The sequence below is a fragment of the Leptodactylus fuscus genome, chromosome 5 (genome assembly GCF_031893055.1).
Source record: "Leptodactylus fuscus isolate aLepFus1 chromosome 5, aLepFus1.hap2, whole genome shotgun sequence".
Lineage (NCBI taxonomy): Eukaryota > Metazoa > Chordata > Amphibia > Anura > Leptodactylidae > Leptodactylus > Leptodactylus fuscus.
Window position 1 is genome coordinate 18,560,791 of NC_134269.1, and position 12,173 is coordinate 18,572,963.

The window sequence follows — 12,173 nt, forward strand, 5'->3', positions numbered from 1 at the left end:
GGGCACATGGAGCCCTTTCTTGGCATACAGATCGCTGGTAATTGAAGGCTAATGGACTCTTACTAGTGATCTGTACACAGGGACAGAAGGGAGTATACAGATCATATGTTCTCTGCTAACCTGACATGGCTGTCAGGTGCTCACTCTTCAGTCCTTCTGTAACATAATGTCTCTGTATCACTGAGAACAGAAGATTAAAGGGTCTTTCTAGGAGTATAGTGATAACCTATCCACACTGTATCCTTGGGTTAGGTCAGTAGTACCCTCAATCTGAGCTGCAGCACGGTGGCCAAGACCTTACAGCGGTGTAACAAGACAGGCTCCACCCTGAACAGGCCTCGCCATGGTAGAACAAATACAAGGAGGACCTGTGCTCTGCGTCTTATCCAGAGCTTGTCTTTGCACAATAGACGTTAGACTACCAGCATTACTGCAGAGATTATAGGGGTCATGGGTCAGCCTGTCAGTGCTCAGTCCATACAACGCCGTACACCGCATCACATTTGTCTGTATGGCTGTCATCCCTGAAGGAAGCCTCTTCTAAAGATGATGTACAAGAAAGCCAGCAAATAGTTTGCCAAAGACAATCGGACTAAGGCCATGGATTACTGGCACCATGTCATGTGGTCTGGTGAGACCAAGAGAAACTTATTTGGTTCAGATGGTTTCAATTGTGTATGGCGGCAGGTGAGGAGGACAAAGACTGTGTGCCTTGCCTACAGACTAGCATGATGGCGGAAGTCATGGTTTGGAGCTGCAAGTGCTGTCGGCTGTGGGGAGTTAGGGTAAGTTCACACGGGCTATTTTGGTCAGGATTTTGAGGCCGTATCCGCTTCAAAATCCTGACCCAAAGGATGTCTTTCATTGAAATCAAGAAGCGAGGTGCTCCTTCTTCAGGCTGAATCGCCTTGCGACATCCACCTGAAGACACTCCCGACTAGGCTCATTCATTTGGGCCTAATCCGGAGCAGAGTGCACTGCTGCACTGCAGCGGCATCCAGTCGCAGCCACCCGTATTTTGGTCCGGAACCTGAGGCGACCTCCACCTTAGGTTCTGGGCCAAAACCCCCCATGTGGCAGCCTCTGGTGCTCTAGTGAACGCCATTCCTGAGAGGGTTAATGCATTGCAGGAAAATGGCTGCATGGTGAGTAATTTTGACGGCGCACCAAACTTACCTTGTTATTCAGGCCGTACACTGACTGCATTGTGTTAACGTGTAGATATATAATGAACACAAGCTCCATGTCCACTGCAGCAGCTGATCTGTGCGGGGACTGGGCGTTGGACTCCCACAGATCAGATACAGCTGGCCTATCCTGTGGGGATAGGTCATCCGTATAAAAACAGCCACTATACAATGAACCACACCCTTGCTTGGTAACTAGGAGGCCACAATATTTGGTATCCTAGTCCAGGAGAACCCCTTTAATAATAGTCCACGGTTATGCAGCAGTTTGACTCCTGGTGGAAGGAGAAGACTTCTAGGCACGACCCATGAGGAGGTCTATGGATACCCGTGTTGATGGTTACTGGAAGAATAATAGGCTCGACAGGAGGATAATTGAATTATATACTGATTTATTTATATGTTCTGCTTTGTTGGAGGTATATATACTTTTCACCCATCATCTTTTTACAGGCCAACCCTGCTCGCTGGTGAAAATTTAGGATTGGTAGGGGTTTTTGGGTAGGGAGGGATAGGGGTCTATGAATTAGGAGGAAGGGGTTGCACAGAGCATTGGCATGTATGATAAAAAGCTCTTTGGCTCAGATTGTGCTTGCAGAGCTGTGTCTTGATCCTGCTGCTGGAGTCAAGTCCATCTTGGTTTTTAGCTTTGGTAACATTTTAGGTAACGAGAAGCACTTTTAGGGGGGCTGATACAAGGGCAGGGAATGCGAAGGTGGGGGAGACTGTAACAAAGAAGCCAATTTCCATTAGACGCCATTCCCGCTTCCACTGCCATCCACATCTAGTTGGATACTTCTCTTGCGCAAAGCTCTTCTCACCCGTCTTTTATGTGGAATGCTGTGAGGGTCCTGAAAACACATCTCTGGATAGCCTGATGACTCCTCTGGGGTGTGGTCTAGCTCTGCATGGGTGGAGCCATGCTGTGTAGCATCAGCTCCCTCTTCTGGTGGAGTGATGCAGAAGCACTGCTCAATCATTGCTACAAATGAATGTTTCCAAATGGTGTCGCACATCTGGTCACCTGATCCAAATTTCTGCAAGAGAATAGATGGGAATAAGTTGTTGTCCCGAAACCTCGATCCCGGAGGGGTGGCACTAATGGGGGAATTATATAGTGGAGGTTACTAATGAGGCACAATATCGTGCGGGACACTAATGTCCTACAGTATAATACACCTTAGTGCCCATACATATGTCATTAATGGGATCAGTGCCCAGATCCCCGCTGTGCAGAAGGTGAATCGGGTCGTGACCTTTTACAGTGAAAAGACTTATGCAAAACAAAGAGGATCAGTGGTCCAGACCCCTTAGAATAGGATAAGTGCCACTCACAGGAGGGATTGCTTTAGGATAATGGTCAGGATTATTGCATAAGTGTATATGGATGTGATGAGCAAAGCGTAACATTTGTCACCTAAGGTAGTGGTTTCTAGGATCTTATTTGCACAACTGGTTTTTGTTTTGTTTTTTTCTTCTTCCATTGGTCGTAAGGGGTCCCACTGCTGCAAAACACTGCTACATTGAATGTGATAGGACTAGGAATTTATTTCTATGTGGCCTTCGTACACCCACCTGTTTGTATGAGATGCAGCCTTTGCTGCAGTTTTTGTCGAGGTCTGTTATTTCTGAACATATCAAATCTTCTTTGCATGCGTCAAACCTGTTATGAGAAGAAACATCATTCTACGTATGATGACAGAATTTGGACAATACTGACTCTATATACAAGAATATAACTACTATAATACTGCCCCTATGTACAAGAATATAACTACTATAATACTACCTCCTATGTACAAGAATATAACTACTATAATACTGCCCCTATGTACAAGAATATAACTACTATAATACTACCTCCTATGTACAAGAATATAACTACTATAATACTGCCCCTATGTACAAGAATATAACTACTATAATACTGCCCCCTATGTACAAGAATATAACTACTATAATACTGCTCCTATGTACAGGAATATAACTACTATAATACTGCCCCTATGTACAAGAGTATAACTACTATAATACTACCTCCTATGTACAAGAATATAACTACTATAATACTGCCCCTATGTACAAGAGTATAACTACTATAATACTGCCCCCTATGTACAAGAATATAACTACTATAATACTGCTCCTATGTACAGGAATATAACTACTATAATACTGCTCCTATGTACAAGAATATAACTACTATAATACTGCCCCTATGTACAAGAGTATAACTACTATAATACTGCTCCTATGTACAGGAATATAACTACTATAATACTTCTCCTATGTACAAGAATATAACTACTATAATACTTCTCCTATGTACAAGAATATAACTACTATAATACTACCTCCTATGTACAAGAATATAACTACTATAATACTGCTCCTATGTACAAGAATATAACTACTATAATACTGCGCCTATGTACAAGAATATAACTACTATAATACTGCTCCTATGTACAGGAATATAACTACTATAATACTTCTCCTATGTACAAGAATATAACTACTATAATACTACTCCTATGTACAGGAATATAACTACTATAATACTGCTCCTATGTACAAGTATATAACTGCTATAATACTACTCCTATGTACAAGTATATAACTGCTATAATACTGCTCCTATGTACAAAAATATAACTACTATAATACTGCCTCCTATGTACAAGAATATAACTACTATAATACTGCTCCTGTGTACAAGAATATAACTACTATAATACTACTCCTATGTACAGGAATATAACTACTATAATACTACTCCTATGTACAAGGATATAACTACTATACTACTGCTCCTATGTACAAGTATATACAGTCCTATGAAAAAGTTTGGGCACCCCTATTAATCTTAATCATTTTTAGTTCTAAATATTTTGGTGTTTGCAGCAGCCATTTCAGTTTGATATATCTAATAACTGATGGACACAGTAATATTTCAGGATTGAAATGAGGTTTATTGTACTAACAGAAAATGCGCAATATGCATTAAACCAAAATTTGACCGGTGCAAAAATATGGGCACCTCAACAGAAAAGTGACATTAATATTTAGTACATCCTCCTTTTGCAAAGATAACAGCCTCTAGTCGCTTCCTGTAGCTTTTAATCAGTTCCTGGATCCTGGATGAAGGTATTTTGGACCATTTCTTTCTACAAAACAATTCAAGTTCAGTTAAGTTTGATGGTCGCCGAACATGGACAGCCCGCTCTCAAATGATCTGAAAACAAAGATTGTTCAACATAGTTGTTCAGGGGAAGGATACAAAACGTTGTCTCAGAGATTTAACCTGTCAGTTTCCACTGTGAGGAACATAGTAAGGAAATGGAAGACCACAGGGACAATTCTTGTTAAGCCCAGAAGTGGCAGGCCAAGAAAAATATCAGAAAGGCAGAGAAGAAGAATGGTGAGAACAGTCAAGGACAATCCACAGACCACCTCCAAAGAGCTGCAGCATCATCTTGCTGCAGATGGTGTCACTGTGCATCGGTCAACAATACAGCGCACTTTGCACAAGGAGAAGCTGTATGGGAGAGTGATGAGAAAGAAGCCGTTTCTGCACGTACGCCACAAATAGAGTTGCCTGAGGTATGCAAAAGCACATTTGGAGAAGCCAACTTCATTTTGGAAACAAAGATTGAGTTGTTTGGTTATAAAAAAAGGCGTTATGCATGGCGTCCAAAAAGAAACAGCATTCCAAGAAAAACACATGCTACCCACTGTAAAATTTGGTGGAGGTTCCATCATGCTTTGGGGCTGTGTGGCCAATGCCGGCACCGGGAATCTTGTTAAAGTTGAGGGTCGCATGAATTCCACTCAGTATCAGCAGATTCTTGAGAATAATGTTCAAGAATCAGTGACGAAGTTGAAGTTACGCCGGGGATGGATATTTCAGCAAGACAATGATCCAAAACACCGCTCCAAATCCTCAGGCATTCATGCAGAGGAACAATTACAATGTTCTGGAATGGCCATCCCAGTCCCCAGACCTGAATATCATTGAACATCTGTGGGATGATTTGAAGCGGGCTGTCCATGCTCGGCGACCATCTAACTTAACTGAACTTGAATTGTTTGTCCAAAATACCTTTATCCAGGATCCAGGAACTGATTAAAAGCTACAGGAAGCGACTAGAGGCTGTTATCTTTGCAAAAGGAGGATCTACTAAATATTAATGTCACTTTTCTGTTGAGGTGCCCATACTTTTGCACCGGTCAAATTTTGGTTTAATGCATATTGCACATTTTCTGTTAGTACAATAAACCTCATTTCAATCCTGAAATATTACTGTGTCCATCAGTTATTAGATATATCAAACTGAAATGGCTGTTGCAAACACCAAAATATTTAGAACTAAAAATGATTAAGATTAATAGGGGTGCCCAAACTTTTTCATAGGACTGTAACTGCTATAATACTGCTCCTATGTACAAAAATATAACTACTATAATACTGCCTCCTATGTACAATAATATAACTACTGTAATACTACTCCTATGTACAAGAATATAACTACTATAATACTACCTCCTATGTACAAGAATATAACTACTATAATACTGCTCCTATATACAAGAATATAACTACTATAATACTACTCCTATGTACAAGACTATAACTACTATAATACTACTCCTATGTACAAGAATATAACTACTATAATACTACTCCTATGTACAAGAATATAACTACTATAATACTACCTCCTATGTACAAGAATATAACTACTATAATACTGCTCCTATATACAAGAATATAACTACTATAATACTGCTCCTATGTACAAGAGTATAACTACTATAATACTACTCCTATGTACAAGAATATAACTACTATAATACTACCTCCTATGTACAAGAATATAACTACTATAATACTGCTCCTATGTACAAGAATATAACTACTATAATACTACCTCCTATGTACAAGAATATAACTACTATAATACTGCTCCTATATACAAGAATATAACTACTATAATACTACTCCTATGTACAAGAATATAACTACTATAATACTACTCCTATGTACAAGAATATAACTACTATAATACTACCTCCTATGTACAAGAATATAACTACTATAATACTACTCCTATGTACAAGAATATAACTACTATAATACTGCCTACTATGTACCAGAAGGTAACTATTGTTAGAGTGTGTTGTGGTTTTGCTAACACTATCTCAGTCTTACCATTTATCACAGAATACATCACACAGGGGCAGTTCGTGGATTCCGGCGACAGAACCAGGGAGACTCCATTTGGAGATGTGTGGAGAGCAGAGATACATACATTGCACTCGGCTGACATATTCCTCACACCTGTGGGACATAAATGGTGACATCATATGTAGTAAATACCAAAACAAGCTTTACAGACAACAAGGACATGCAGTTACCTGGGACTGAGAGATCCGCAGCCTGCCCATGGGAAGGGGACAGAGGAGGCAGCGTCTATATGTTCCTGAGAACAACATGAATCTAGAAGAAATTGGTAATGGTCACTTGGGCGGTATTTAGAGTTGTCTGTGGTTGGGAAAAGGGTGAACGGGAACAAGGTGGAGGGACACAGACTCAAAAACCATCACAACAGTACGAGACACGAAGTACAGTCACTAGGACAAATAACAAGATCTTGAGGGACTGGCCTGCTCATTAAGAAACTGAATGAAGCCCTTCTTCTAGTAACCCTTGATGGTCCCAGTCTTGGTCCATGGACCACCACCGATTTACGCGTGTCTAAAACTTTTGAAGTACTACGCCCATCAGCTTTTCTTATTCCTCATTGTATCTTAGACTAAATTCCCTCCACCTCCATGGGTGTAAGTCAAATTAAGTTTGTTCCCAGGACTCTCTGAAGATGTGGTATTATTTTGCTGTTTGTGGAACATCTACCTTCTTCAGGTTTGTGTTATAAGTTAGAATTAGGAGGTTGGAGGAGCTATGGCAGCCTCAAAAATTTGATCTTTCGTTTGCTTTTAGATAGTAGTCTTGTTATTATCATGGATGGTCGGGGAAGTCTGAGAAAATTTTTAAGATTTGTCAATTATTCTAGACACAGTAGAAGACATTGCTCAATGGGAGCCATGCTCTAGAGTAGTCTGAAGAATAGGACAGGAAGAGGGTGACCGGCAACAAGATGGATGGAAACAATCGTAGGACTGAACACGATCGTGAGGAGCCTGAAGGCCCAAACAGTAGACAGTACTCCTAGCTTTCTATCAGACCTATTGATTTCAATCAGGAGGTGGCCACGCTTGAGTAGATGCCTCCTCTAAAATCTTACCAGTTTTTGTTGTAATTGTCAATGAGGATCTCCGTCAGGATCCTGCCTGTGTGAGCTTGAGGAGCGTTCGATATTATTCAACTACTTCTAACTCATTCCCATTACACAGCGAGGTGGTAATGAACAGACATTCATCATGTCCGTGCGCCGACGCCTCCCATCAATACATCTATAGAGCCAGATCAAACTGGCCTTGGGATACTGAAGAACAGCTGACACCTCCCGATATACTGGCAAGGGTACATGGATCAATGGGCTACAATGGGGCAGCTGTAAAGCAGTAAGAACCTTTCCATGCAGTCTTGGAAATGCGTCATAGTTGTGTTATAATCTGGGTATTGGGGAATTTGCTGGTCCAGTTTGGCCAAACCCAAGTGGTCTGTTCATGAATCGCCTCCCACCTTCAACCCTCGAGTCTTATTGTTCTTGGGTATACTCACGGCTTGAATACTGCTGGCACTTGGTCAGCCCGGGCTCAGGGCTGGCAGTCAACTTCTGTTTCCTGTTTACTAGACAAGTGTCTGGAGATCCAGTGGACTGGGAGAAAATAAGAACAGAGGAGAGGAGGCCGAAGAACAATGGAGACATTCTTCCCTGGGGAAGATAAAGAGAATATTATACAGAATGATACAATAAAATAAAATGCATCCTATAATGTTTATCTGGCCCCGGATTCTTATATTACCCCCCGGTAACCTCTTATTACAGTGACCCTATGGAAGATTTATGTAAGAGGATGAGTGGGCACTGCCTCCTGATCCTCTTATTACCCTGTAACATCTTATTACAGTAACCTGGCTCCTGATCCTCTTATTACCCCTGTAACATCTTATTACAGTAACCTGGCTCCTGATCCTCTTATTACCTGTAACATCTTATTACAGTAACCCGTCTCCTGATCCTGTTATTACCCTGTAACCTCTTATTACAGTAACCCGGCTCCTGATCCTCTTATTACCCCAGTAACATCTTATTACAGTAACCCGGCTCCTGATCCTCTTATTACCCTGTAACATCTTATTACAGTAACCTGGCTCCTGATCCTCTTATTGCCCCTGTAACATCTTATTACAGTAACCCGGCTCCTGATCCTCTCATTACCCCTGTAACATCTTATTACACTAACCCGGCTCCTGATCCTCTCATTACCCCTGTAACATCTTATTACAGTAACCCGGCTCCTGATCCTCTCATTACCCCTGTAACATCTTATTACAGTAACCTGGCTCCTGATCCTCTTATTTCCCTGTAACATCTTATTACAGTAACCCGGCTCCTGATCCTCTCATTACCCCTGTAACATCTTATTACAGTAACCCGGCTCCTGATCCTCTTATTACCCTGTAACATCTTATTACAGTAACCCGGCTCCTGATCCTCTTATTACCCCTGTAACATCTTATTACAGTAACCTGGCTCCTGATCCTCTTATTACCCTGTAACATCTTATTACAGTAACCCGGCTCCTGATCCTCTTATTACCTGTAACATCTTATTACAGTAACCCGGCTCCTGATCCTCTTATTACCCCTGTACCATCTTATTACAGTAACCCGGCTCCTGATCCTCTTATTACCCTGTAACATCTTATTACAGTAACCTGGCTCCTGATCCTCTTATTACCCTGTAACATCTTATTACAGTAACCCGGCTCCTGATCCTCTTATTACCCTGTAACATCTTATTACAGTAACTCGGCTCCTGATCCTCCTATTACCCTGTAACATCTTATTACAGTAACCCGGCTCCTGATCCTCTTATTACCCCAGTAACATCTTATTACAGTAACCCGGCTCCTGATCCTCTTATTACCCCAGTAACATCTTATTACAGTAACCCGGCTCCTGATCCTCTTATTACCCCAGTAACATCTTATTACAGTAACCCGGCTCCTGACCCTCTTATTACCCTGTAACATCTTATTACAGTAACCCGGCTCCTGATCCTCTTATTACCCCTGTAACATCTTATTACAGTAACCCGGCTCCTGATCCTCTTATTACCCTGTAACATCTTATTACAGTAACCCGGCTCCTGATCCTCTTATTACCCCTGTAACATATTATTACAGTAACCTGGCTCCTGATCCTCTTATTACCCCTGTAACATATTATTACAGTAACCCGGCTCCTGATCCTCTTATTACCCCCTATACATCTTATTACAGTAACCCGGCTCCTGATCCTCTTATTACCCTGTAACATCTTATTACAGTAACCCGGCTCCTGATCCTCTTATTACCCTGTAACATCTTATTACAGTAACCTGGCTCCTGATCCTCTTATTACCCATGTAAATTCTTATTACATTAACCCGGCTCCTGATCCTCTTATTACCCTGTAACATCTTATTACAGTAACCCGGCTCCTGATCCTCTTATTCCCTGTAACATCTTATTACAGTAACCCCGCTCCTGATCCTCTTATTTACCCCTGTAACATCTTATTACAGTAACCCGGCTCCTGATCCTCTTATTACCCCTGTAACATATTATTACAGTAACCCGGCTCCTGATCCTCTTATTACCCTGTAACATCTTATTACAGTAACCCGGCTCCTGATCCTCTTATTACCCCTGTAACATCTTATTACAGTAACCCGGCTCCTGATCCTCTTATTACCCCTGTAACATATTATTACAGTAACCCGGCTCCTGATCCTCTTATTACCCTGTAACATCTTATTACAGTAACCCGGCTCCTGATCCTCTTATTACCCCTGTAACATCTTATTACAGTAACCCGGCTCCTGATCCTCTTATTACCCCTGTAACATATTATTACAGTAACCCGGCTCCTGATCCTCTTATTACCCTGTAACATCTTATTACAGTAACCCGGCTCCTGACCCTCTTATTACCCTGTAACATCTTATTACAGTAACCCGGCTCCTGATCCTCTTATTACCCCCTGTAACATCTTATTACAGTAACCCGGCTCCTGATCCTCTTATTACCCTGTAACATCTTATTATAGTAACCCGGCTCCTGATCCTCTTATTACCCCTGTAACATATTATTACAGTAACCTGGCTCCTGATCCTCTTATTACCCCTGTAACATCTTATTACAGTAACCCGGCTCCTGATCCTCTCATTACCCCTATACATCTTATTACAGTAACCCGGCTCCTGATCCTCTTATTACCCCTGTAACATCTTATTACAGTAACCCGGCTCCTGATCCTCTTATTACCCCCTATACATCTTATTACAGTAACTCGGCTCCTCATCCTCTTATTACCCCTATACATCTTAATATAGTGCTGACTCCTGGTCCTTGCTATATCTTATTACAGGGCTTCCATATGACTTTGTGCATGTTGGGGTCCATGCAATACTGAAATGGCAGCACACAGCTTTTCATGGACCCATACGCTTGAATGAATGATCGCAGCCTGTTATACGCACACTAATAAGACGTGCCTTTATTTTGTGGTTTGGGTTTGTGGCCCCCACATGCACCATTGTAAATCTTAGTTCTAGTCATGGGGCTATAGACATGAATGGGTAGGGACAGCACACAGGATACATATGGCTGTGTGCGTGGGGTCTGACCTCATGGACCGGTGACCCAGTAGGTGTTGCTGTTTGTTATTCCATTACTTCCGATGTCACGCTCTGTTTACATCATCCTGGCAGCCTGCGATCGCTTTATCCTACAGATTAACCCTGGGATATATTTATATACAACCTTGCTGACCTGTTCACATTGCACAGCACCTGTCCTCTAGTTGCACCCGCTGTGACCGAAAACTACACCCAGCTATGGTGGTAAATGGCAGATATTGTGCACATTATGGATTCTCAGTATGCCATACAGTCACCTGTTGGTCTGATGCCCCATCTGCAGTCTCAGACCTTACAGTATATTGTGTCCTGAGCCTGAATCATCTGCACATTGTGCCCGATGGCTTTCCATCCTCCCTGCTGCATTCTCTGCTATTCCTCCCTTCATCCCCGGTGATGATTCCTCTGCAGCTCTCACCTTGGTGCTGTGTTGCTGGGCTGTCGGCTGGCACCTGGCGCAGTCACTGTCGTATGTCTTCTCTATGCAGTGATTCTGCCTCCTGTATCTAAAGATTTCCTGCAACCCCCCCTCCTCTCTACATCATATCCCCTTATCTCCTCCCTCCTTCTCCTCCTCCTGGACGGACACTTCAAGTCACCTGCTCTGCAAGGACTTCTCTATATGTCTCCTGTGCACGGATTCATCACATCATTTTATCGATCGATTGTTCAATCTATAAAATTTTAACATTTAAAAAATGGAGTCCCAGGTCTCAATGGGGCAATCCAGACCAAAAGATCCAGTGTGTATATCGTCCTGGTCCGAACCTAGTGAATGGAATTCCTTGTATCATAGTGATTTCTTACATTGTAAGTCCCTGACGTCTCGCAGCCCTATGTATACAGTATTGGCATTGAGGTGCAGGGAATCAGGGGGCTCCCAACCCCATAGATTACTTTGATGGAAGGATTCCCGTCCCCTGACTAGGTTCGGACCTGGACATGTCCAGACCAGATTTACCAGTTTGGATTGTTCGGTGTTTGCACGGAGTAATTTGAGGCTGAATTTGTCAAGTAGAAAATTTCCTCAGGAATTTGAAGCAGATTTTTTCCTACTTGGAAAAGACTATGTAGAATTTGGAGCCGACTGCCGATGTATTTCACCTTTACTGGG

At 42.0% G+C, this 12,173-nt stretch overlaps 1 protein-coding gene across 1 annotated transcript; it reads right to left on the reverse strand.

Moving 5' to 3' along the window:
- Nucleotides 1-1,562: 1,562 nt before the first annotated feature.
- RTBDN (retbindin) lies at nt 1,563-11,583 on the reverse strand. The gene is made up of 6 exons (XM_075272532.1): nt 11,478-11,583; nt 7,933-8,086; nt 6,606-6,687; nt 6,400-6,528; nt 2,763-2,850; nt 1,563-2,224 (listed from the first exon to the last, which is right to left on the reverse strand). Exons 2-6 carry the CDS (start codon nt 8,078-8,080, stop codon nt 1,937-1,939), a joined length of 735 nt encoding a protein of 244 aa, XP_075128633.1. The 5' UTR covers nt 8,081-8,086; nt 11,478-11,583; the 3' UTR covers nt 1,563-1,936.
- Nucleotides 11,584-12,173: the final 590 nt, after the last annotated feature.